Source organism: Pelodiscus sinensis, chromosome 4 (assembly GCF_049634645.1).
Source record: "Pelodiscus sinensis isolate JC-2024 chromosome 4, ASM4963464v1, whole genome shotgun sequence".
In the NCBI taxonomy this organism is placed as follows: Eukaryota; Metazoa; Chordata; order Testudines; family Trionychidae; genus Pelodiscus; species Pelodiscus sinensis.
Window position 1 is genome coordinate 126,872,551 of NC_134714.1, and position 26,236 is coordinate 126,898,786.

The 26,236-nt window shown below is 57.8% G+C and overlaps 2 protein-coding genes across 2 annotated transcripts; both read left to right on the forward strand.

Annotated features, from left to right (window-relative positions):
• The first annotated feature begins 7,746 nt into the window (after nucleotides 1-7,746).
• On the forward strand, nucleotides 7,747-16,007 carry LOC102461810 (putative G-protein coupled receptor 152). Its single transcript, XM_014576622.3, has 2 exons — nucleotides 7,747-7,847; nucleotides 12,878-16,007. Exon 2 carries the CDS (start codon nucleotides 12,910-12,912, stop codon nucleotides 13,870-13,872), a length of 963 nt encoding a protein of 320 aa, XP_014432108.2. The 5' UTR covers nucleotides 7,747-7,847; nucleotides 12,878-12,909; the 3' UTR covers nucleotides 13,873-16,007.
• A 150-nt stretch (nucleotides 16,008-16,157) lies between these two features.
• On the forward strand, nucleotides 16,158-25,664 carry CORO1B (coronin 1B). The gene is made up of 11 exons (XM_075928517.1): nucleotides 16,158-16,300; nucleotides 18,711-18,913; nucleotides 19,389-19,511; nucleotides 19,781-19,910; nucleotides 21,541-21,722; nucleotides 22,195-22,314; nucleotides 22,783-22,887; nucleotides 23,084-23,229; nucleotides 23,491-23,548; nucleotides 23,853-24,131; nucleotides 24,711-25,664. Exons 2-11 carry the CDS (start codon nucleotides 18,713-18,715, stop codon nucleotides 24,834-24,836), a joined length of 1,470 nt encoding a protein of 489 aa, XP_075784632.1. The 5' UTR covers nucleotides 16,158-16,300; nucleotides 18,711-18,712; the 3' UTR covers nucleotides 24,837-25,664.
• The last annotated feature ends 572 nt before the right edge of the window (nucleotides 25,665-26,236 follow it).

Here is a 26,236-nt window from a genome sequence, read left to right on the forward strand (position 1 = left end):
AGATGCACCCTGAGCCCTAGGAATGGGGTAAGGGTGGGTGTGTAAATTAACAGGGTTGCACCTTGAGCCCTAGGAACTGGGTAGAGGTGTGTGTCCCTACAGTGTGGAAGGGTTAGAGAAATTTGTGCGGGTAACATGATGTTTTGCAGTGGAGGGGGGGGTCAGGGATCCCACTCCTGAGGGCACTGAGCTTTTTTCTCCCCCCCCCCCCCCCCCCCCCCGGTCTCTGCTGTCTAAGGGTATGTCTACACTGCAATGTTAGTTCGAACTAACGGACGTTAGTTCGAACTAACATTCATAGCCACTACACTAGCGCTCCGCTAGTTCGAATTTGAATCGAACTAGCGGAGCGCTTAGTTCGAACTAGGAAAACCTCATTTTACGAGGATTAAGCCTAGTTCGAACTTACTAGTTCGAATTAAAGGCTGTGTAGCCCCTTAATTCGAACTAGTGGGAGGCTAGCCCTCCCCAGCTTTCCCTGGTGGCCACTCTGGCCAACACCAGGGAAACTCTATGCCCCCCTCCCGGCCCCGGACCCCTTAAAGGGGCACGGGCTGGCTACGGTGCCCGTGCCAGGTGCAAGCCTGCCAGCACCCAGCCAGCAGACCCTGCACCTGGCACGGCACAGAGCCACCCACCCGATGTCCCCCAGCCCACCCCCTCTTCCCGGGACCAGGCTGGCGGCTCCCGGGAGCTTGCCCTGGACCGCAAGAGGCGGGCACCTTCCTGGGCTAGTGCGGACATCGTGGACCTCGTCCACGATCTCCGCACTAGGCACAGGAAAGTGGCCGTCTAGGGCAGGAGAGCTGCCAGCCTGGCCACCCAGGAGCAGGTGTGCATGAAAATCAAGGGGGTCCACTGAGACCCCCGACCCTGAGCCCTGAGCTTACAATGGCCGTCCTGGGTCAGACCAAAGGTCCATCTAGCCCAGTAGCCTGTCTGCTGACAGCGGCCAACCCTAGGGACCCTGGAGGGGATGGACCGAAGACAGTGACCAAGCCATTTGTCTCGTGCCATCCCTCTCCAGCCTTCCACAAACTTTGGGCAGGGACACCACTCCTACCCCCTGGCTAAGACTACACCATGGACCCAACCTCCATGACTTGATCTCACTTCCCTTTCAACTCTGTTCTAGTTGTAGCCTTCACAGCCTCCTGCAGCAAGGAGTTCCACAGGTTAACTATTTGCTTTGGGAACAACAACAACTTTCTCTTACTAGTTTCAAGCCTGCTACCCATTCCTTTCCTTTGCTGTCCTCTAGTCCTTCTTTAGGGGAACTCATGAAGAACTTTTCTGAATGCACCCTCCCCACCCAACCCCTGCTTTTAGAGACCTCTATCCTGTCCCCCCTCCGTCTCCTCTTTTCTAAGCTGAACAGTCCCAGTCTCTGTAGCCTCTCTTCATCTGGGACCTGTTCCCAACCCCTGATCATGTTAGTTGCCCTCCCCTCTCCCAGCCTTTCTCTTCCCCTCTCCCACCTCCTTTTCCCACTCTCCCCCAGTTTTGTTCAATAAAGACAGAGTCAATGTTGGAAGAAATGTTATCTTTATTTTGTACATCAATAAGAAGGGGGGCTAGGCAAGGGTAAGTGGAAGGAGGTGAGGGAGGAATGGGGTACGAGCCCCCGATGGGGAGGACTGGGCTGGCTCTGCGGGCTTCTGGGGGTGGAAGCTCTCCTGCAGCCCCCCGATTGCCCCCTCTCCCCAGATGGCAGCCTGCGGCAAGTGCAGCCGGGCTGATGGCCGAGTGCTGTGATGTGCCCAGTGTGAGTACTCCGGGTAATCCAAGCCAGGACTGCTTTGCAAGCGGGGCACCCCTTAGAACTGTATGTCCGGGGTGGGGGTCGGGACCCTTTAAGCGCAGCCCTCGGCTAACCTGAGACAGCATCTCCACGCTCTAAATCCTCCTCTGATGCCCTGCCGGCACTGCTTCCGGCCATCCTGAATCCCAGTTCAGGGTCCACTCAATGTGGACTTGCTAGTTCGAATTAGCAAAACGCTAATTCCAACTAGTTTTTAGTTCTAGACGCGTTAGTTCGAATTAGCTTAGTTCGAATTAACTAATTCGAACTAAGTTAGTTCGAATTAACGTTGTAGTGTAGACGTACCCTAAGACAGTAGCCACTCTCCACATATGTTGCCTGATGCCCTCCACAGCCAGCCAGCCCTGGCCAGGGTGGGGCACGAAGCTGCTAGCAGCAGCATCCTCGGCCTGTCCTCCTTCCTCTGACCTGAAGATGAGATCAGTTTGCGCCTCACTTACACAGCCCGTGCTGGGAAAACTGAAGCAGGAGAAGCAGGTGCGTCCATCCTGCTAAGAAGACACCTGCACCGTGAGTTCTGTTACACTTGTATTGACAATATTTGATTCTTTTCTCATGAGCAGCTGATCTTTACTTATATACTAATAAACAATATGTGAACGCACCATCCCATGGGCAGAGCTGGACAACACTTTGGTTTTAAAAGCAACAAATATTAACACAAGTGTTTGTTAGCCACGTTAATAGCGTTTGGTAGCTCACTACTCACTTTGGTGCAAACTCGTGTTTCCCCTGTTAAAACAACACATTGTGCACTCAATAGGGTTTTTTTTAAGTGCAGTCTGACTAAAACAGAGATCCCCTCAGAATGCTTCGTTGGCACCTTTGAGATACCTGGGGAGCAAGCGGTGGGGTGGAGCAGGAGGTTGCAGGAAGGGGTGGAGCGGGGACAGGAGTTGGGGTGAAGGAGCAGGTTGCGGACACCTGGCTATAGTGGACGTCAGAACCTATGGTTGAGGGACAAGTTTGGGAATCCCTGGTTTTAGTGATACCACACAAGAGAAAAAGGCGGGGAATGGGTACAAAGAAAACCAAAATAAACCCACTTGCTAGGATCCAAACCTTTGCCTAAACATATTTCTTACTCACACCAGGTTGCCATGATCTCTAGCCTCACAAGGTAGGCGCCTCAACTTCCACAGGCTCCGATAGCGCTTTACCCTGCCTTCCTTCTTTTTCTAGCCCACTAAAACTTTTACACGTATTCTTTGGAGAGCTTTCTCCCCTGCAGTGTGTATTCCTGTGGATTTCCCATGCCTCTGCTGACTTGTATGTTGTTGGGGCTTCCAGTATTTAGGATCCACATTCTCTGTGTCTATTCAAGATTCAGCTGCCTCCCCTGTGTGTCTGGGGAAAATCTGTGTTTCTCTTTGTTTGGTCACATTCTTTAAAGCTTCGTGTCTGAGTGTCTCCATGGGGTTATGACACACTGTGACCCGTGGTGTCTAGGTAGCCCACATTGAAAATGCCAAGAACAGGGCAGATGGCAAAAAGGAGAGATTCTTCCCAAGAGAACAGATTCTCCCAAAACTTATGGTTAACACAGATGTTAGATTCACCAGCCAGTCACAAACTGCTCCTGATTCCTCTGGGCTGGTTATCAAGAAACTGAAAAAAAGAAAACACACAGCCCCCTTGATTGTCCCCACCCCGATTGTCACATATCCTTTTAGATCAAGATAGGTGGAGACAACAGAAGCTACCACCCAAAGCACTCCGTCACCAGGAAAGCCTGAACTAAATAAAGAACAAATCATGTCAAACCAATCTGATGGCTTTCTTTGATAGGATAACGAGTCTTGTAGATAAAGGAGAAGCGGTGGATGTGGTATACCTAGACTTTAGTAAGGCATTTCATACGGTCTCACATGACATTCTTATCAATAAACTAGGGAAATACAACTTAGATGGGGCTACTATAAGGTGGGTTCATAACTGGCTGGATAACCATACTCAGAGAGTAGTTATTAATGGTTCACAATCCTGCTGGAAAGGTATAACTAATGGGGTTCCGCAGGAGTCTGTTCTGGGACCGGCTCTGTTCAATATCTTCATCAACGATTTAGATATTGGCATAGAAAGGACATTTATTAAGTTTGCAGATGATACCAAGCTGGGAAGAGTTGCAACTGCTCTGGAGGATAGGGTCAAAATTCAAAATGATCTGGAAAAATTGGAGAAATGGTCTGAGGTAAACAGGATGAAGTTTAATAAAGACAAATGCAAAGTGTTCTACTTAGGAATGAACAATCAGTTTCACATATACAGAATGGGAAGCGACTGTCTAGGAAGGAGTACAGCAGAAAGGGATTTAGGGGTTATAGTGGACCACAAGCTGAATATGAGTCAGCAGTGTGATGCTGTTGCAAAAAAAGAAAACATGATTCTGGAATGCATTAACAGGTGTGTTGTGAGCAAGACACGAGAAGTCATTCTTCCGCTCTACTCTGCACTAGTTAGGCCTCAGTTGGAGTATTTTGTCCAGTTCTGGGCACCGCATTTCAAGAAAGATATGGACAAATTGGAGAGGATCCAGAGAAGAGCAACAAGAATGATTAAAGGTTTAGAGAACATGACCTATGAAGAAAGGCTGAAAGAATTGGGTTTGTTTAGTTTAGAAAAGAGAAGACTGAGGGGGGACATGATAGCCTGTTTCAGGTATCTAAAAGGGTGTCATAAGGAGGAGGGAGAAAACTTGTTCATCCTGGCCTCTGAGAATAGAACAAAAAGCAATGGGCTTAAACTGCAGCAAGGGAGGTTTAGGTTGGACATTAGGGAAAAGTTCCTAACTGTCATGGTGGTTGAACACTGGAATAAATTGCCCAGGGAGGTTGTGGAATCCCCATCTCTGGAGATATTTAAGAGTAGGTTTGATAAATGTCTATCAGGGATGGTCTAGACAGTATTTGGTCCTGCCATGGGAGCAGGGGACTGGACTTGATGACTTCTCGAGGTCCCTTTCTGTCCTACTATTCTATGATTCTATGATAAGTTAAGCTATATAGTTTGACAGGCTCCTCTAGCAGCACATGCAGGGGTTAGGGGATTGCTTGGCAAACTCTGTGAAAGGCAGTAAGGTGGCAGACAGCAAGGGTGTGTCTAGACTACAGGGTTTTTTCAAAACCAGTGGCCTTTTTTAGAAAAAACTGTTCCTGCACCTAGACTACCGCCGCGTTCTGCCAGCAGTAAACCGACAGAACATGGCGGTTTTGTCGACGGCAGAAAACCTCATTCTAGGAGGAATAATGCCTTTTTTTGAAAGTCCTCTTTCGAATAAAGGCCCTATTGCAGGAAAACAGGGCTTTTTCAAAAAAGCATCTAGACTCTCTTTCGAAAACGCAAGCCGCTTTTTTGAAAAATCTTGTTGTCTAGACGCTCTTTTGTGAAAGTGGCTTTCTCGAAAGATACTTTCCAAAAAGCCTCTTTCGAAAGAGGCTTGCAGTCTAGATGTAGCCCAAAAGAAGTTGTTGTGAGCATGGCCTAGAGGAGCAGAGTTCTCTGGGGCACAGGACCAGCTGGAGAGGCAGGTTTGGGATTTCTGGGCAAGGAAAGGGGCTGCTGCTGTTTGTTCCTGCTGGTGCAGGGGCACCGGACTGTGTATTTAGTCAGTAAATAGACCAGACTGCAGCAAGGAAATGCAATTGCAAAGGGCCCAACACAGCCCCAAATATTGGGGGTGGAGCAAACTCTGGGATAAACCTGGTCTCCTGGGACTTCTGATCTCCTGCCTGCAGCTGCAGTTACCAACAGGCACTAATAGACCATCCCATGGGCTGAACTGCCTTTTCATTGCTCGGTTAACAGCCCCCCTCCCCCTCCACTCCTCATATCCTGGGATCTGATTCTGAAAAACACACTTCTTTGACCCAAACCCACATTCCACACACACACGCCATAAGCCCACCACAGCCTGCCTCTCTCCATCACTGGTTGCTAAGCAGCACGTTTTTCCTCCCCCTTTTCTGCCACTGAGTTCAGCCCAGACCAGTGTATTCCCTGGGCCAGGCCACTCCTTGGTTTATCTCCATGCCAGTCACCTGGAGCCATCCCCGCCAGCGCCTCAAACCTCCCTGCCACGACTTGGCCTCAGGCTTTGTAGCCAGGCAGCATTTGCAGCCACCGTTTCCATCTCCCTGGCTCAGCAGTTTTGTCTAACCACAAGCCTGTTGTGTAACCCGGGCAGAGCCGGGCGCCTCCCTCCGGCCCCCAAGGGAACAGAGTGGGCAGCAGATTGGCAGCCCCTCCAGCACCCAGCTGAGAAAAGCCCCCCCCCCTCCCCACCCACTGCGCTGGATACGGTTCAGCCATCCTGAGAGACGCCCACTGCCCCTAAGAGCTTAGGGTGAGTGGTCACCAACCAGCCGATTGGGCTCTACTGGTAGATCTTGGCGCCTCTGACAGGGGATCCTGACCGGTTTGGCCAAGACCCTATCAAGTGCGGGCACTTCAACTACCCCTCCTCCTACTACTGCGCCCCTCCTGCCCTTTGCCTTGGAGCTGCCCCCCCCCCTCTATGCCCAGAGCCTCCCCCTTGCTGTGTGGGGCACAGGAGGGAGAAGAGGGGCCCCGATGTCAAGCTGCCCCCTCTCCCACCCTGAATCCTATCTCCATAGAGCAGACAGGGGGCACAGCAGCACTGGGGATGGGGGGAGTTTGCTGGCTGCTTTTGGGAGTGGTGCAGAGCCAGGACAGGGTGAGGCTGCCTTAGCCCCACTGCACCACCCCCCAGGAGCCACTGAGGTAAGCGGAGCCCCTCTCACACTCCAAATCCCTTAGCCCAAGACCAGAGCCTCTGCCCCGACCCTCTTGCCCCCCCCCCCCCCCCCGGTGAAAGCGAGGGAGGAAGGGGAGGAAGGAAGGATGGAGTGAGCAGGGGCGGGGCCTCGGAGGAGGGGCACAAAGGAGGCGGGACTAGGGTATTTGGGTTTGAGGTAGATCTTGGATGGCACTTACATTCAATAAGTGATCTCATGCTTAAAAATGTTGGCGACCACGGGCCTAGTGTCTACACTGGGGGTGGGGAAACTCTTTTTTGGGGGGAGGGGCACTGACCCACAGAAAATTCAGTCGGGGGCCGCACACAAGTGAGACACAAGGAAAACCCCACAAAGCCTCACGGAGGTGGCCCCCGACTGAGAAGGAGAAAGGCACTCCCCACGTTCCCCTCGCACACCAGAGCCTGGGGGCCTCAGCTAGTAGAGTTTCAGTGCCCCAAACCCTCGGGGAGAGGGCAGGGGGCTGGAGTGCCAGCCCAGGCTCCCCAGTGTTAGGGGAGGGAAGCGCTGAGCCTCAGGGACCAGATCCAGGCAAACCAGGGGCCAGATCCGGTCCCCCGGTCCTGAGGTTCCCCATCCTTGGTCTACACTGACCAGCCAGAAAGAGCGGGAGAGGAAACAGAGGCACAGGGCTGTGATGTGACATGATCACAGTTACTCAGTACGCCAAGGGCACAGCAGGTCTCCTGGTGCCCAGGCCAGTGCTCAATCCACTAGGCCACACTGCCACTTAACTCTTGTACTTCCCTGACCCTCCCAGCCAAGGCACAGTCCCAGACGCCTGTGTCTGCTGATGCCCATTCCTAGCCCCACGAGTTCCTCGCCCGGAGGGGCTGGTGCTCTGCCCTGCCCTGCCCTGCCCTGCCCTGCCCTGCCCACAGGGGCCAGCCTTGGACTGTCCCTTGACTGGCTGCAGCCACAGGGGAAGCTGGCTGGTCAGGTGAGGGCAGGATCCTGGCCTTGACGTGAGCTCTTCCCAAGGGATCTGAAACTTGTGGGTGGAGTCTGCAGGAAGCACTAGCTGGCCTGCTCCCCATTAAATGGTTCCTGCCTCCCCGCCCCACCCTCTTACACCACTTGCCTCCACCCCCACCTCACCCCCTATCTGCTTCCTCCCTCACCACCGATATAAATCAGCTTCCTGCCCCTGCTGCCTCTCGTCCTCCCCCAGAGCCCGGCCAGGGAGTGGACACCAGCTGGGGGCTCGCTTCATCCCACCCCTTGCCTGACTTTCGCTGTGGTCACTTTCGGTAGGTCCTACTTTATCCCCCTTCTGTGGGTGAGCTCCCAGCCTTTGGTGGCGAGTTGCGGGGGGTGGAGGGGGAGAGGGGGTGACTGAAATTGGCTCTTCATGATGGGCACTAATTAGCTGGCACCAGACCCTGGCTGGCTGTCTCTGCTGACGGGCTGGCAATCAGCAGGAAGCAGGTGACCGGAGTGCCCCTGGGCTCCATCTCAGGCCTGAGGGGTAAATGTCTTTTCCCAGCCTGAGAACTGGGTCTTGGGACAGCCCTGAACCAGGAGACAAGTTCTGCTGGGTCTCTGCCTGTTGCCTGCCACCTTGTCCCTGCTCTTGCTGCCAGCCTGGGCAGAGGGGAGTTGGGGGCAGCGCCCAAGCCTCAGTGCCATGATCTGCATGTCCTGCCAACGTCTGTGCCCGTCAGGCTGTGGCCGTCTGCTGGGACAGTTAGGGGGAGACTCTCTCCCTGCCCCTCATCCCTACCCCCTCTGGTCCTGAGAGTTCCCGCCAGGGGGAGATCACCGCTCTCCGGGGGCAGTTAAAGGGCCTGGAAGGGGGCCTGGGTGGAAAAATGGCCGGCTGGCATGGGTGCAGGGTTGGATAGGAGCCGCCCTCCCGGGTAGACTCCCTTCTGAGCTAGCCCCCTTTCCAAGGGAGGGGGAACTAAGGTCTCAGTTCCTGCAAGGGTATTGGGGAGGTGCTGGGGAACATGAACCCCACGACCTTTCCATGGCACGGCTCTGATGGGGAAAGTTCTCTGAGCTGGGGGTGGTGGGCAGGTGGATGGGCAGCTGCATCCTGACAGCCCCACAGCTAATGGGATGGCAGGAAGGGGTCCCTGTGCCTGGGAGCCTGTGTCAGGGCCCTGCTCCCAGACAGAGGCTGACGTGCCAGGCAGCAGGGACTAGGTGCCCCCAACTGCTCCGGTGCTGCCTGAAGGGCTCGCAGGCTCTGGGTAGCCTTGAACCCTGCCTCAGTGCCAGGGCGGGTGCCCTGCGAGCAGCAGAACAGACGCAGCAGCTGCCCTCCCCCTCAGAGCCTCCCCACCCCCTCTGCGGGGGAAACAGAATGGGCTGAGAGCCGGTGCGGGGGAGAGTGGACCCAGCAACAGTCCTCAGGGAAGGGACGGTGGCTGGAGGGAGGGAGGGAAGTGGGGGAGGAGGGGAAGCTCTGGCTTAGGAAGGGAGTCCTCCTCTGAGAAGGGACGTCCCTGGGAGCCGCCCTTTGGCACCCTCCCCACTGGGGCTTGTCCTCTCAGTGCTGCAGTCCTCCCCCTGCACGCACAGGAGACCTCACTCAGCACAGGGAGCAGGGCAGTCCCAGTGGGGGAAACTGAGGCACGGTGAGTACCAACCACTTAACAGCAGAGTGGGGGTAGGACCCAGGAACCACCACCCCCCTGTCCTCCCTCCCCTAACACCACTGCTTGCTCACTAGCTCCCTCTGTTCCCCAGCCCTGGACACCCCTCCCTGGCCGGCAGGTCTCTGCTGCCCCCTAGTGGGACAGAGAGCACAGCTCAAAGACACCCTGTGCTGTCAAGCTGGGAGCTAATTAGAGAGACCACAAGGCTGCACAGCCCCACTCACCTGGGTCACGGCTCAGATCAGGACCCCCTTGTGCTCGGGGCCGCACAGAGTGAGAGAAACTCCTGGCTCCAAAGTGCTCACGATCTAACTAGACAAAGGACGTCTAATCTCCCTTGAGCAGCCATTGGGAGCCTGGGGAAGAGGCAGGTATTGAAACCAAATCTCCTGGGTCACAGCCCAGTGCATCAGCTGTAAGCCCAGCCTGCCCCTGTCACACTGGACTGGCCCATGACCGTGACTGCTGGGACAGGCTGTCAAACATGGGGCAGGAGCGTGGCCTATAACTAGATTTCACTCACCAAGTGTCACGTTACTGGATTTTGTGGGGAGCAGCCAGATCACTGCTGCGCCCATGGGGAAGTGTTTGCCCCGAAAGTGGGTACAAATGGGCCATGTGAGGTGTCAAACAAAACCTTACTTTCTACTCATTCTGTATATGCTCTTCATATATCTGTATAGTATCTGGGTGTGGAGTTATGAATATATATTCTTCGTCAATACTGGAAACTTCTCTGTTTGTGGCTGAGCAATAGACAAGAAATGCTCAGTCCACAGACATGCTAATGAGCAAAGCTCCCAGGAACAATGGACCTCTGAAGGCCAAAGACATACCTGGCCACTGACCATGTGACTGTCCCCAGCGTGGAAGAAGCCAGGGGGGATATAAATATGCCATGTGGCCGACTCCATCTTGGAGCTCAGCTCAGCTCTTCATCCCAGATACAGGATTGCAGCGATCAATGAGCTGGAAAGAACTGTGGATCCATCCTGACATAGGATGTACACCAAGGACTTTTAAGCCAGCAGTTATAACATCTCTGCTGCAAGCTTGCATGGAGAACTGGGAGATTCGATGCATGTAATGTATGATACGTTAACATCCTTACTCTCATGCTTTTCTTTCTTATAGTAATAACCCTTTAGATGTTAGATTCTAAAGGATTGGCTCAGCGTGATTTGTGGGTAAGATCTAGAGTGTATATTGACCTGGGATCTGTGGCTGGTTTCTTGGAACTGGACAGAACTTGTTTGGGGTAGGTGAGTTTGGGTTCTAAAACCCCTCACCTGTGGGCAGGCCCGGGGCCATATGGGGCATGGAGAGCGCTGGGGTGTCGGAGAGGTTTTGCTCATGAAGCTTCTGGCTGGCCAGAAGCACTCTGTGGGACTATTTGGGAATAAGAGATCCTCCGGAATAGGGCTTTATTCCGGAGGATCACACCAGTCTGGATGCTTTTTTCCGGCTTTTCCCCAAGCCGGAAAAAAAGCGGTGGCCATGTTTATTTAAATCCCGCGGGGGATATTTAAATCCCCCGCGGATTTCCCTATTCCAAAGTTCTAAATTAGCATGGCTATTCCGAAGAAGGGGCCAGTGTAGACACAGCCTAAGAGACCAGACACTTACCCCAGATCAATTGCTACTCTAGATTTTACACCAGTGTCAATGCCCTGTAATGAACTATCCAAAGTTTTGTTAATAAGGAAAGAGAAAGAAGAGAGTTATTTACCGTTTAAAGCAAACACGTACGTACCAATCCGTTACCATCTAAATCTCAAGAGTGACTGAGTTGCCTTGAGTTGCCATTTCAAAGTGTCTTTCAGGATGGATCCAGGGGCTCTCTGGCTTCAGTGTAAACTCTTTGGCTCTTCAGAGTTCAAAAAGATGGAAAAAATTCCTATGGCTTTGTTTTACTTTCTCCATTCGGCTTCTAAGCCCACATGACCAGCTACCTGACATGTAGCCTTCTCTAGGTTAACTAAGGAGGGGGCAGACACCTAGCAGGACTACAGGCTCTCGGCCCCCATGGTCCTGTGCATCCATGGACAGAAAGGAACAGAAGGGCTGTTTAGATGGTACCGTCTGACACAGACACCCCTGGCAGTGTTCCCTGTAACTGAGCATTACAGTGACTGCCTAGGAGAGATACAGGTGATACCCAGCTGATTAGCAGAGATGAGCCACTCAGAGTGTTGTGTTTCTATTGGTGGTGCACATCGACAGATGCCTAAGTGTGCATAATACAATTTATTCCACACAAGGAGGGAAATAATTAGAGGGAACATTGCCCCCCAGTAGCCAACCTGGAGCTTCCTGTGTAGAACTCTGCTGGCCAGGGAGTGTTTGGTACAGACATGAGCACTGTGAGCAGCTGGCCCCTGCTTGACTAACTGCGAGTACCATACCCAGAGGGTTCTGGGGGTGGCAGCGTAGCCCAGTAGAGTGGGACTCGGCCTAGCAGGGCTCCATTCAAATCTCAGCCGCCAGATCGGTGGCGATCTCAGGTAAGTCGTTTCCCACTGCTCTGTGACTCGGTTTCCCCTCTCAAACTGTCTCTCTCAGTTGTTTCAATTGAGTGTGTCTAAGGGCAGGGGGTGTCCAGTTGCACAGTGTCTTGTTCCGCGGGGTGCAGCTCTTCGCTGGGGTGCTAGCACAATGCCACCGGCAAGGGAAACGCTCATTCCCAATACTGACCGCCATCCTGTAGGAACCCAAAGTGGCTGGAAAACCAGCTAACCCCACAGGGGTCAGAGCCCAAAGGTGGGGCTGTTGCAAAGCAACACAGGATCCATGACAGCCAGGAATAGGACCCCCAACACCTCCCTTCTCAGGGCATGTGCCAGCCTCTCCCTGACAATAGTTGGGGCAAATCCCACCTGGAGGCCAGGATGCGATTACTATTGGTAGCACTCGGAGAGCCTGGGATAGACTGGCCCACCTGCAAAGAGCTGCGAGGTGGATGGATGTTGTGTAAAACGTTAGGTAACAATATAGACTCAGTGTGAGAAAGGGAAACAGAGGCAAGAGGAGAAATGTATTTGTTCAGGGTAGGGATGTTAGCTAGCGGGTAATAGAATAGTCGACTAACCACGTGAATTCTATAGTCCCTGGGGGCGAGCCAGCAGCAAGTGCGCTCCAGCCCCCGTCCCAGGGAGTCCCCTGCCACCTCTCTCTGCTACCTCTGATACAGAGACAGCACAGCAGGGTGGCAGCAGCCCCTGTCCACAGGGGGTCCAAGCTACCCGTGGACAGAGACCACTAGGAGGTCAGAGAGTGGGGGAGGCTGCTGCAGCAGGGATTCCAGGGGACAAGAGCTGCTTCATGGCAGCCTCCTTTGCCCCCCTTATATCCTCTCTGATAAAGGCAGCAACATGGGGGGGCAGGCTGCACCATGGAGACAGTACTGGGGGGAACTGGCTTTTAAGCTGGCTCCTCCCAACACCAGCTCCTGCTTGCCCCACTTGCTGCCTCTGATACACAGGCAGCAAAGGGAGGGAAACTCGCTTACTCTAGTTGAAGATTGCCTAAACAGTGGCAAAGCTTGGTCACCACCTCAGGCTCTAACCACTAGGCTATACTTCCCCTGGAGGAGAAGAAGCTGGCAGGGCCCGTATCCTGGGGTAAGAGGTGGGTGAGAAGTCCTCCCTTGATTTCTTCCATATCGTTTCCATTGGCAGGCCGGCTCACCTGACACTGCTGGGAGAGGCAAATGGAGTCACTTAACACCTCACTTTCCTCCTTTAATGGGACAGCACCCGACCAGTCCGCAATATGGCCAGGAGCCTTCCTGATCATCATACTGCTCATCGGGCTGCCGGCCAACGGCTTCATTATCTGGCTGATAGGGTGGCGGCTGCAGCGCCGGGGCCTGTCTGTCTTCATCCTGAGCCTGGCCAGCTCCGACTTCCTCTTCCTCTGCGTCATGGTCATGCAGATCATGGAGACCCTGCAGGGTGACAACTGGGTGCTGGGTGCCTTCATGTGCCGCCTGCGCCACTTCCTCTTGGATTTAAGCTACCACTGCAGCCTCTTCCTGCTGGCTGCCCTCAGCGTGGACCGCTGCCTGCTGGTGCTGCTGCCCCTGTGGTACCGCTGCCATCGCCCCCTGCGGCTCTCCACCTACATCTGCCTGGGCACTTGGGTGGCGGCTTCCCTGCTCAGCATCAAAGGCTTCGTCTTCCCCGACCTCGTCCCGGTGAACGACTGGCTGCTCGCCTGTCAGAACAACCGGGGGAAGTACGAGTGGCCCCTGCGCTTGCTGGAGGTGCTGGTGGAGGGATTCTTCCCCTTTGTTGTCATGGCGACCACCCACGCTGTCACCTTGGCCCGCACCTTGCGGCGCCACACCCGGGCCCCCAGCCAGTTCTACCGCATTGTGGCTGCCACCCTGACCGTCTACGTGCTGCTCAACCTCCCGTTCCAGATCACCCAGCTGCTCTTCCTGGTCGCCTTGGAGAACCAGGAGCTCTACAGTCGCCTCATCCCCTTCCTTATCTACACCGGCTACCTGATCAACCTCAACACTAGCATCAACCCCTACATCTACCTCATCTTCGGCTCCAACCTCTGCACAAGCTGCAGCCACCCCACGACCTGCGACCTTGCCTTAGCCCTCACAGAGGACGTGAGGAAGAGCCCCGGACACACGCCTGAGGCGTCTTCCCCTCTCTAGCCGTCCCCACTCTCCTCCCCCTGCATGGCCCAGGCCGTGCTCTGGCACAGCTCCAGTCACCAACCAAGGGGTTGCTGGCTCCCCTGACGGGCTCTGGCTGCATGGAGGGGGAATGTGCACAATACGAGTTCACTAGTGCAAGGCCTTGTGTAAATGGGTGCAAGATGTGAGCTACCAGGGAAGTCAGACCAGTGCCAGGGCCCTGTTTGCCCAGCCTAGTCATGCTCCTGTGGGGACAGGTTCTCAGTAGGTGCAAACCGGCCCAGTTCCCTGCAGATCGGGGCCTGTGAAGCTCCCAGAACATCTGGCCCTAGGCAGGGCAATACAAACACTGCCATGGCTGCAGCTGCCAACCCACAGGGCCAGCAGACACTGCGGCAAAGGCCTGCTGCCCCTTTAGGCCTTTCTGGGTTCGGCAATCCTGACGTTAGTGGTGGCTCCAAGGTCATGGTGCTTTAATGCAGTGGCCTTCTGCTCACAACTGCCAGAGACCCAGCATTGGGGGTACCTCTGCCCCCCTAGGTCTGCCTCCTTGGGCGCCTGCAGTCTAACCATCCTGACCTGCAGAAAGCAGGCCCGGACTCCTCTTAGCGCACGAGGTTGGGACACAGAAGCTGCAGCCCGGGGACACACCAGGCAGGTCAGAATTGAGGCCCTGGGGCTGTCCTGTGGATCCCCTTCTCCCCACACACACCAGGGGACAGGTACAGCTCACTCTATCATTCCATGGGTGCAGGACACCCCAAAGAGAACCAGGCCCCTTGGCTTTAATTCTGATCCCTTGGGCATGTGCTCCTTTAATTCTGACCTCTTCCGCCCCTCCCCGTCAGTTGCTCCCAGCAAGACGTCCAGTGGCTGCCCACCAGCACCTCCTGCGAGGGACTCAGAGCCACCTGTGACCCTCCCTACTCCCCCGAGCAGGAGCGGAGTAAGAGCGGTGCCCTAGAGATGCACTGTGCTCCTGTCAGCCCAACTCCTACCCTTCGGATCCAGAACCCAGTCAGCCTGGATCTGCTTGGTGCCTCCATCAGGATAAGACAAGAGCTGTGGATTTATTCATTCTGGGGGTGCAGGGCCAGGGCCCCCTTGTCCCACACAGGCACCTGGGAGGAGAAATTAAACCCAACAGGAGCCTCCAGCTACAAGCACAGGCCTCTGCAGCTTGAGCTAATGCCTCTTCCCCTCTGTTAGCAACAGGCCCAAGCAAGCTTGTAGCTATGGTCCAGGCCACCCAGCAGGGGCAGAGTGCCATGCAGAACCCGCCTGGGTCATCACATTCCCCCCTCCTGCTTGGGCCTCATTCCCCCCCCCCCCGCATCCTACAGCCCTCCCCCCCTTCCGCATCTCCTGCAGTCACAGCGGCGGGTGCTTCGTGTGCCCACTTCAGGGCTCCTTTTCGCCAGCGATGCCAGGCTGGGGTGCGGATCCCGTCTGTGTGGGCTACAAAGAGAGTGTGAGCGACCATCATATGCAGGGCGGGGGGTCGCCCAGTGCCAGGGGATTTGGTGGCCCTGTGGCTCGGGGTGACCTGCACACATGCTGCTTTGCCACCTGCTGCACCAGCGAGCCCTGCTCTAAGGCCGCGGCGCCGGCCAAGGGAGATACATCCTGGCCCCGGGCCATTTCTGGCCGCCCACAATGGGCCTGTCCTCCCCCTGCCGTGTCAGCCCCTGGTCGCAGTGAGCTGAGACAGGCCCGAGGCCCGACGTCCTGTGCATTTTTGGAAACCCAAGGGCGTGGCCGGTACTTCTAAAAGCCCCTCCGCCAGCCTTGCGGGAGGGACAACTGGACCCAGGATTCAAATGATTACAGGGGCAAAGATGGAAAACAAGAGTCAGGGGTGCGGTCAAAGGTCTATAATGAGGGAACCAGAGGGGGATGCTGAGCTGAGACAGGTCCGGGGCCTGATGCCCTGCGGCGCCCCCCAGCCCACGCGTGTCCATGTGAAGTCACTTGCCCTGCGGGGCGCATTAAACGTCTTCCTGGCCCACGCGTCCTGTGCTGCGTGGGGGGCTGCCAGGGGCGGGAGCCAAGCATGTGCCTGGGAGCGGGGTCCCCTGACCGTGCCCTGCACCCCGGGACAGCCGGGCTCCTGCCCAGGGCCCCAAGGGGAGGCGCCTTTCCTTGGACCCAGGGGGTTGCAGTGGCCGGGCCCCTGCTGAGCCACCCACCCGGGTGCGTCCCAGCTGCCCCCCCAGCCCTGGCCCTCCCCCCCTGCCGGCCCCTCCCCCCGACCGAACTGGCCCGCCCCCACGCTGCCCGGGGCGGGCCGATCTCGGCGCAGCCAGTCCCAGGCCCGGCCCGGCCCACGCAGGTGAAGGGAGCGGCCTCCCCCGCCACTTCCTGCCGGCCCGGCCCGGCGCCTCCATCCGCCAGGGAGCGGCCCGAGCGCCCGCCGCAGTCCCCAGCCGCAGCCGCAGCCCGGCCGGTGAGTGCGCGGGGGGGCTCCTGGCCCCGCTCCGGGGTGAGGTTGGGGGGGAGCCCTGGCCCGGATCGGGGGGGCGGGTTGCTCCTGGCCTTGCTTGGCGGGGGGGGTTGTGTTTGGGGGAAGGGTTGTTCCTGGCCCTGCTCGGGGGGTTGTGTGTTGGGGGGGGTTGAACTCCTGGCCCTGCTCGGGGGGTTGCATGGAGGGGGGTTGCGTGGGAGCGGGTTGTTCCTGGCCCTGCTCGGGGGGGTTGCATGGAGGGGGGTTGCGTGGGAGCGGGTTGTTCCTGGCCCTGCTCGGGGGGTTGCATGGAGGGGGGTTGCGTGGGAGCGGGTTGTTCCTGGCCCTGCTCGGGGGGGTTGCATGGAGGGGGGTTGCTCCTAGTCCTGCTCGGAGGGGTTGTGGGGGGGGGGCGGGTTGCTCCTGGCCCTGCTCGGGGGCGTTGCATGGAGGGGGGCGGGTTGCTTCTGGCTCTGCTCGGGGGGGGTTGCATGGAGGGGTGGTTGCTCCTAGCCCTGCCCGGGCGGGTTGTGGGGGGGGGGGGGCGGGTTGCTCCTGGCCCTGCTCGAGGGTGGGGCGCCTGGCTGCGATCCCTGCGGCGGGCGGGGGTACAAGGAAGGAGAATCCTGCGGAAAAATGGTGAAACGGGGGCGGGTCACACTGGTCTTCCCCCTTCACTTTCGATCCCTCTGCCCGGGCAGAGTTTGTGGCCCTTCCCCTTCCCATCACTAGGGCGCGTCTCCGCCCGGGCTCTGGGCTGTTCGTCTGGCTGCCCCCAAGGCACCTCTGGGATTGCCTGGGCTTCGGTTTGTGCTGCGGGTGGGCATCAGGAGTGACACCCCCTGTCTGGGAGGTGCCAGCTCCCCCCCCCCCCCCGCCCCGTGGCTGCTTCAGGGTGATCCCGCCCGGGGTCTCATCCTGGACCCACCCAGGAGCTGACTTTGGCCCTAGGTGGTTCTGTGGCTCAGCTTTAAAGGGGCTGCCTTTGGGGGGCTGTTCAATGCGGAGAGCAGACCTGAGCTGCATTTGCCCCCTTCTCGGGTGGCTGCCTGCGCCCTATGGCTGATCCCCCTACCCCTGCAATCAAGTGCCCTCTGCCCAGTGGCCCTCCATCCCTACCACCCTTGTCCATCTCCTGTGTCATTGCTGCTTGGGCTGCCCCTGCTTGGAGGCCTTCAGGCCATTGCCTGAGCCTGCCCCCGCAAGTGCTCTGAGCCCAATACTCTGCACAGGGGCTCCCATCCCCATAGCCCAGGGGTGGGATGCGGCCTCCAAGGCTCAGGGCACCACCCAGTTTTGGGCAGCACGTGCTGGTGCTCCAGTCCCCTGCTGCCCCACCACAGAGCTGAAGCACACAAAATCTACTAGGCGGAGCGCCCCCCCCCCCCCCCTTTCCAGGCTCTGGTATGCAAGGGGACTATGGGGAGTGGCTCCCCTTCTCAGGCAGGGGCCACGTCAGTGAGGGTTTGTTTGGGTTTTCTTGCTTCTCATTTGTGTGCAGCATCCGACCCTTCTGTAGGTCAGTGGCCCCTGGCCCAAAAAAGGTTCCCCACCCCTGCCATAGCCCATTGGGCACCCTGGTTTAGTTGGGGCTCTGTCCAAGAGGCATGCTTGGCTTGTGCGATCTGAAATGGGGGAGATGCTGTTTTTTCCTGCACTATATTCCTTGGCAGCAGCATCTCGTTGAGGCGCCTTCAGCAGGGAAGGATCTAGCCAGGTGGGGAGAGGGAGGAAAAAACCCTCCTTCACCAGGGTGGAATTTAATCACGGGACTATGAAGGTACCTCAGGGTCAGTTTGTGCTGGGAGCAGGGCCTGAGCCTTTTGTCCACCAATCTGACGAGGAGCTTGGCGCATTGGATGCGGGAGCTGGCTGAGGGCATCGCCCCAGTAACCGGAGCCACTGGGAGATGGGGATTCAGCCCAGACTCTACAGGCCCTTTGCCCGGCAAAACTATGGGGCTGATAAGGGAGCAATTCTGGGTTATTTTCCTGCACCCCAGTAGTAGGATTGATGCTCCCCTCCCATCTTACAGCTCTCTCTGGGAGGCACAGTCTGTCCCTACTGCCCACACAAGGCTCTAGCAGCAGTTTCTAGCGGACCTTGTTTCTGCTTCCCCATCCCCCCATTCTGTGGCAATGGAGACTTCCTTCCCTTCCTGTCCTAAACTCCTGTATAACATGGCTGTGCTGTTACTGCTGCCATGCCCCACCCCAGAAGCAGCTGCACCTTGGGGGTTGGGCAAGGGATCCTGTATATACATGAGTCACGTTGCACCTCAGAGACAGCTGTCACGCAGCGTGGGGCGAACGTTCCTGTGCATAGAAATGGACTGCCGTGTTCTACCCCAGAAGTGGCTGCATTTCTGTCCGGCCTGGCCTCTCTGACTCTTCCCCCCTCCCCTATGCCCCAGCCATGTCGTTCCGGAAGGTCGTGCGCCAGAGCAAGTTCCGCCATGTCTTCGGGCAGCCCGTCAAGAACGACCAGTGCTATGATGACATCCGCGTCTCCCGCGTCACCTGGGACAGCGGCTTCTGCGCTGTCAACCCCACCTTTGTGGCCGTGATTGTGGAGGCCAGCGGGGGAGGGGCCTTCATGGTGCTGCCCGTGCTTAAGGTGACTGGGGCAGTGGGGGAAAGCAGTGGAGTATTACCAGCTCCTGGCAGTGGTGACACTAATGAATTGACTGTGTTGTGAGCCCCAGGAGAGATGGGGGTGTGGTGGGGGAGGGAGAATGGGTCTGTGTGGGACCAAGGTTTGTGAGGGGCTACTTTCCCCTTAACGCTGGGGGAAGCAGGGTAGGAGCCAGTGTGGTGAGGGAGGCGCTGTCCTGGAATTTTGTAGCTCGCAAGTGTAATGAGTTTTGGTCTCAACTGCGTCACGTGTGCTCTCCCCTGCCCGGAAATCAACAGGGTTGCAGGTGGAGCCCAGGGCTGGATAGCAGAGGGCTGCAGCTGGAGAGAGAAGGGCACCAGCAGTGCTGTGGGGGGAGCCCAGGGCTGGGATCGCAGGGAGGATGCAGATCAGGGTTAAGGGGCTCTCGCTTCAGATTGAAGGGGAATCTCCTGTGACTCTCCCCCTTCTCCCCCAGACAGGGCGAATCGATAAATCGTACCCCACGGTGTGTGGGCACACGGGGCCTGTCCTGGACATCGACTGGTGCCCACACAATGACCATGTCATCGCCAGCGGCTCTGAGGACTGCACTGTGATGGTGAGGGGGCTGGGGGCAGGGGTGGCCCGATGTGGGGAGGGAATTGGGGCAGCCAGCTGCTCCTGGATGGGGTGGGATGGGCATTGTGCTCCCTGGGTAGGTGTGTGTGTCCCATGCCCATGGTGGCAGGTGAAGCAGCTGCCCTGTGTTGGGCAAGAGGGCTCTCTGGTGGCATGAGGGGGCTCAGTGGGTCGGGCTCTCCAGCGTGGGGAGTTGGGGGGGAGGTTGCAGGCTTTCTACAGGCCTTTCCAACCTCTCTGCCCTGACAGGTCTGGCAGATTCCGGAGAATGGGCTGACACAGCCCCTGACGGAGCCCGTGGTAATCCTGGAGGGGCACTCGAAGCGTGTGGGCATCGTCACTTGGCATCCGACCGCCCGCAACGTTCTCCTCAGCGCAGGTGCGGCAGCCTCTCCTTCCCCTGTGATTCAGTGGGGTGGGGCGAGGTAGCGTGGGGCAGGTCGCTGCAGGGGACAAGGGTAGCGGGAGGGGCTATGTGTGGTGGTCTCTGTACCAGAAGACCGATGGATAGTTAACGTAAAGCCTTTTTTCTGAGGTTTATTGCCTCAGAGTTGTTTAAAACCAGAGTTCAGTCCTAAGCAAATTAGTACCAAGTGGGATTATCCGACACGTAGGTGAACACTGCGTTTGGGAGAATCAACATGGATTTTGCAAACGGAATTCACACGTCACTAATCGATTAGAATTCTTTGGGTGGGTCAGGAAAATGTGGATAAGCATGGTCCAGTGCATATCGTATACTTGGACTTTCCAAAAGCCTTCAGCAAAGGCTCTTAAGCAGCTATAGGATAAGAGGGACGTTCCTCTCATGAGGTTCAAAAGGACAGAAATAAATGTTTAGTTTTCACAGTGAAGAACAGTAAATAGCAAGGTCGCCATGGATCTCTACTGGATTTGGTGGTGGTCAGCATGTTCATAAGTGATCTTGAAATGGGTAAATCGTGAGGCGGCAAAGTTTGCAGATGATACAAACGGACTCAAGATAATTTAGTCCAAAGCAGAGTTCAAAGGGACCTCACAGAACAGGGTGACTTGGCCACAAAATGGCTGATGGCATTAGATGTCGGTAAATGCAAAGCAATGCACAATGGAAAACATAATCCCAACCATACATGCAAAATTATGGGGGCTAAATTAGCAGCCACCACTCAAGATAGCGATTTTTGGTGTCATGGTGGATAGTTCTCCGAAAACATTTATTCAATGTACAGTGTCGGGCGGGGGGAAAAAAGCTAGGAATCATTAGGAAAGGAATAGATAAGAAGACAGGAAATATCACACTGCCACGCTGTAAATCCATGTTCTATAATGCCGAGAATAGTGTGTGCAGTTCTGGTCACCTCTAAAGTATTAGAAATGGGAAAGATACAGCGCAGGTTGAGAAAATGAGGGGTCTGGATGAGCTTCTGTATAAATAGAGTTAAAAAAGGCTGGGACTTCTCAGCTTAGAAACAAGACAACTGTGGGGATGATAGTGGTCTGTGGTGTGGCAAATAAGGAAGTGTTGCTAACTCCTTTACCTTACACAAGAACCAGGGGTCACCCGGTTAAGTTACTAGCAGCAAATGTAAAACAGACATAAGAAAGTGCTCACCGTTGGCCTGTGGAACTCCTTGCTGGGGGATGTGGGGAAGGCCAAGCGGAGAAGTTCATCAGTGTCTTTTAGCTAAGAGAGTCGGGGACACAACCCCATGCTCTGGGTGTCTATAAACCTCTGCTTGAATGTGGGACTGAATGACAGGATCACTTGATAATTGCTGTCCTGTTCTGCTCCTTCCCTCTGAAGCAGCGGGCACTGGGGCTAGGTAGAGCATTGGTGGAACCTAGTGTGCTTTCTGGAGTGGGGACAGCATGGGGAGGAGATGCGTTCCCTCCCCCAAGCTAGGACAGCATGGTGATTGGTGGAACGTGGGCATAGCCGAGGAGCTGGGGGAGAGGGGAGTCGAGGGAGCTGGGGTTGGATGTGTGATGGCCCTGTTCCTTCTCCCCTCCCTCCCCCTCCCCCCCAGGCTGTGACAACGTGGTGATCGTGTGGAACGTGGGCACAGCCGAGGAGCTGTACCACCTGGACGGCATGCACCCCGACCTCATTTATAACGTCAGCTGGAGCCACGACGGCAGCCTCTTCTGCACGGCCTGCAAGGACAAGAGCGTGCGCGTCGTGGATCCCCGCCGAGGGGTGGTCGTGGCGGTATGGACCCTGCATGCGCTAGAGATGGCAGGACACCCCCACCCCGCACCTCCCGCTCCCATGTGCTGGCCCCTGCGTTCTCCCCCACTCTGGCGGCGCTGCCTGGGGGATTTCCCTCCCCTTCCCTGTGCTCTGCAGACTCCTTCTGCCCCCTGCCTGAGTGTGGGGCCCAGAGGTGTCCGTGGGGGTGGGGCCGAGGGGTAATTAAGCTTTATCTCGAAGGTGGGGGGGAGGGGTATTTAAAGACTCCATCTGCTCCAATCAGTGCTGAGGTGGGGCAGGGGGTGTAAGTGCTGAGGGGTCCCCTGGTGGTGGTGAGTGAATCTGATGCCTTTATCCATATGGAGCTGAAGTTCCTGGAGGGGGCAGCAGGGAGAAGTGGTCCCAGGACCCTTTTTCCATAGAGCACGTGGTTGGGGGGGGGGGGGCGGGCAGTGTTTCAGTCCAACCACTCCCCTTTCCACCCCCCCAGGAGAAGGAGCGGGCGCACGAAGGGGCGCGGCCCATGCGTGCCATCTTCCTGGCCGACGGCAAGATCTTCACCACAGGCTTCAGTCGCATGAGTGAGCGGCAGCTGGCGCTCTGGGACCGGGTGAGCTGGGGCAGGGGGTTGGGGATGCAGAGGGCTGGGCTGCCCAGGACGGTCCCCTGGGGTGGGAAGTGTGCCTGTCTGCCCACAAGAGGGCTGCATGCCCTCCCAGTGCAAAGGTGTGATGCCCTGGCCTCCCTGCAGTGCCCTGTACCACCCCGCACATGCCCCTCTCCTGGTATCAGCAAGCCCAGGAACCCAGCCCTGCCTTCCCACCCTTGTGGCCAGGGATCTATCATAGGCAGCTGTACTGGTGATCATGCTGAGGAGGGCTCCCTGGTGGCTGATGCCTCTTCTGGCTTCCCCCAGCCATCCTCATGAGCATGAAATCCCAGGGTGGAGCCTTCCTGACCCCAGACCCTGCAGCATGATTGTAGTTGGCTGAGCGTTAGTGGGAAGCCCTCGGGCAGGGAGGAGCCTGGGGGACGGCGTCTCCTCCCCATCACCATCTTCTCCTCTGCCCCACTGCAGGAGAACCTGGAAGAGCCCATGGCGCTGCAGGAGCTGGACTCCAGCAATGGAGCCCTGCTGCCCTTCTATGACCCTGACACCAACGTCATCTACGTCTGCGGCAAGGTAGGGGTCCTGCCATCGGGGGCAGTGGAGGATTGTCCTCCCCCCCCCCCCACGGAGCCCAGGTCCACGCTGTTTATAACAGCCTGGGACCAGCTAGTGTTGGTCCGTTCGGGTGGGGGTGGGGCAGGTGGCACTACCAGTGTCCAGGGGGATGGGCCATGTGATGGTGCCCATAGGCCACTCCCTCTTCCCCCAGGGAGATTCAAGCATCCGGTACTTTGAGATCACAGAGGAGCCACCCTACATCCATTTCCTGAACACCTTCACCAGCAAGGAGCCCCAGCGAGGCATGGGCTGGATGCCCAAGCGGGGCCTGGATGTCAACAAGTGTGAGATCGCCAGGTGCGGGGCTCCCAGCCGGGCCGTGGGGGGCGGGGCCAGCAGGAGAAATTGGGGGGCAGGGATCTGGAATGTAGGTGGTTGGGGAGGGGGCAGAGATCCAGGGTGTAAGGGGATGTCGGGGGGCAGGGATCTGGATGTAGCAGGGGGATTAGGGGGAGGTGGCTGGGGGGGGCAGGGATTCTGGAGAGAAGGTGTCATGTAGAGAGGATTTGGGGTGGGGGTGACTGGCTCTTCTAACTCCCCTGCCCCCCAACTGTGCAGGTTTTACAAGCTTCATGAGCGCAAGTGCGAGCCCATCATCATGACTGTGCCAAGGAAGGTGAGTGCCTAGCACAGGAGCGGGGACCATTTGGGAGGGCAGATCTGGAGTGTGGGGCGTCCCTGTGCTGTTCCCTCACTTGGGAGCAGGGCTGGGTGGCATGTCCAGCTGCTAAGCCACTGGTGCCTCTCAGAGGAAGGCAGCAGCTTCCTCCAGCAAAGCTTCAGGATACTGGCTTGGAAAGGAGCTGAAGGATCCCGCCACCTCAGCTCTTGCTGGCCATGGGGCTGCCTCCTGTCCCATGGCTGGGAGTTCGGCTGGCGGGTGCTGCCTGGCTGACCCAGAATGTGTCTCTCCCTGGCAGTCGGACCTGTTCCAGGATGACCTGTACCCGGACACAGCTGGGCCAGAAGCAGCCATGGAGGCGGAAGAATGGGTGGCCGGGAAGACAGCAGGCCCTGTACTGATCTCGCTGCGCGAAGCCTACGTGCCCAGCAAGCAGCGGGACCTGAAAGTCAGCAAGAAGAACATGTTGCACGAGAGCCGCTCGGCCCCCACCCCCAGCACCGGCAGTGCCACGCGCCTCAGTGCCACGGCCATGCCCGCCGCCGTGCCCAGCATCAGCATCAGCGCCACCCCTGGGGTAGGTACAGCATCCCCCTGCTGGCTGTACCCGGGCTCCAGCCTGTGCCGACCAATGACGTCACCTGTGCTGCCCGGCCCCGCCCCATGACACAGGGATGGGGGGGAGGAGCCTGTGCTGCCTGGCCCCATGACACAGGGATGGGGGGAGGAGCCTGTGCTGCCCTGCCCCATGACACAGGGATGGGGGGAGGAGCCTGTGCTGCCTGGCCCCGCCCCCTGACACAGGGATGGGGGGGGAAGAACCTGGCAGCCGGGCTGTGCCCTTACAGCAGGAGACGTACTGACCATGGGGAAGGTGGAGCGAGCAAGCTGAGGCTGCCTTGCTTAGCTCCCCTGCTGGTGAGAGGGGGTCAGGGGAGCGGAGGCCACCCCCAGTGCTGCTGTTCCCCAGGCCCACCTCGGTTGGGGGAGAGTTGGAACCTGGGATGGAGGGGGGTTGTCCCACACCTTCCCTGGGACCATGGCCTGCGGGGGTCCCCCTCACCAGTCGCCCCAGCCGGAAGTGTGGGGAAGCAGCTGGGAGCGGGGGCTGGGCTCCGGCCGGTGGCTGATGGCTGGGGTGGGTCTGTCTCTGCAGGGCGGCGGGCGCCTGGAGGAGGTGTTGCAGGAGCTGCAGGCGCTGCGGCTGCAGGTGAAGGAGCAGGGCGAACGCATCAGCCGGCTGGAGGAGCAGCTGAGCCGCATTGAGAACGGGGACGTGTAGGGCGGTGTGGGGAGCAGGGCGAGCGCGGTGCCCCCACCCCCCCCCAAGGGATTGCAGAAACCAGGGTCCTGACTTCACCTCGGAGCTGCCAGTAACCCCCCCTGAGGTGAGGGGGCCCTGGTCCCACTCACCCCCCCCGCCCTTCCCGCTACTGCTGGGAATCCCCCCCCCCTTCATATGCCTGACCAAAACACCCGCCTCTGCATGGAGTGGGTGGTCTTCCCCCCTCCCCCCACCCTTAGGTAACATCGCTGTCTGGTGGCTCCTTTCCTGGGCCACCCAAGAAGCCGATGTGCTGGGGGGGGGGGGGGGGAATGGTTCCTGCCTCTGCCCCAAGGTGGGGGCTGCAGCTGGGTGTAGCTCTGTCCTCTTCCCAGCCCCACCTGGGGGCCCCTGTCTGCCTGCACTGCCCCTCCCCCAACACACACCTGGCTTTAGAGGCGCCAAACACTATGCCGCACCCCATGCCCATACTGCTGGCGCTGGCTGGGCGCAGCTTGGCCCCGCCCCCTCTTCCTCTGCCCGTGGGAGCACAGGGGGCGGGGCGGCTGCCCTCCCCGTTAAATCAGACGTGGGTCTGCAGCGTCACATCCTCCCCCCCCCCTCCCATTCCCTCCCCCACCGCTGCCACTGCAGTCGGGCTGGAGCAGGGCCCAGCCTTGCTTTTATGTGACTGGCCTCTTTCATAGCCCCCGGGGCCAGTCACAACAGGGACCATTCAGACCTGGCAAAGTGGCTTCTGCCTCGCTGCAAGTAAGGAGAGAAACACACAGCCCTGTGCAGGGCCAGAGCTCTATTTTCATTCCAAATAAAGGTCTTTATAATAAAGGCGTGGGCTAGGCTGTCTTCCTGGGCCCCTGAGGGCCCCGTGCTCCAGCCCCTGCGCTAGGGGCTGGGCCCCAAGAGCTGCATGGAACCCGGGCTAGGAGCGGAGCTGGCTCGGGGGGTGGGGGACCTGGGCCGGCAGCACCCACATAGCGGTGCTGAAACACAGCTGTTGGCTTTGCCCTGGGGGAGTGTGTATCTCCCTGCCTCTGCACAGCACAACAGGGCTTAGCCCGCTGCAAGGGCTGCTCCCCAGGAGAGTGCAACCCGGCAGCGTGTGGCCCCAGGCAGCCCCCTCCTGCAGGGGCTGGTTATCTCAGTAGTGCCCTTCGCTGGCCCCCCCCCAGTAGCCCCATCGCCCTGAGCCTGGAGACCATGGCAGGTGCCTCCTGATTTCATTGGTGGCTCTGGCTGGGCCATTTGCAGAGCCTGACTGCTCTGGCCCCATTGCCCCCATGGCTGTTGCAGAGAGAGCTCCAGTCCAGCCCAGGGGCAGAGGTAGTCCCTGGGGCAGCGCGCCCCCCACCAGAGGGGCTGGGTCAAGTGGGACGTCCCCCTGCCGTGGGAGCCATGAG

Coding starts and splice junctions, on each gene's coding strand:
- LOC102461810 (XM_014576622.3), top strand. CDS start 12,910: ATGGAGTCACTTAACACCTCACTTTCCTCCTTTAATGGGACAGCACCC.
- CORO1B (XM_075928517.1), top strand. CDS start 18,713: ATGTCGTTCCGGAAGGTCGTGCGCCAGAGCAAGTTCCGCCATGTCTTC. Junction 22,888..23,083: donor TCATCTACGTCTGCGGCAAG/GTAGGGGTCCTG, acceptor CTCTTCCCCCAG/GGAGATTCAAGCATCCGGTA. Junction 23,549..23,852: donor TCATGACTGTGCCAAGGAAG/GTGAGTGCCTAG, acceptor TCTCCCTGGCAG/TCGGACCTGTTCCAGGATGA.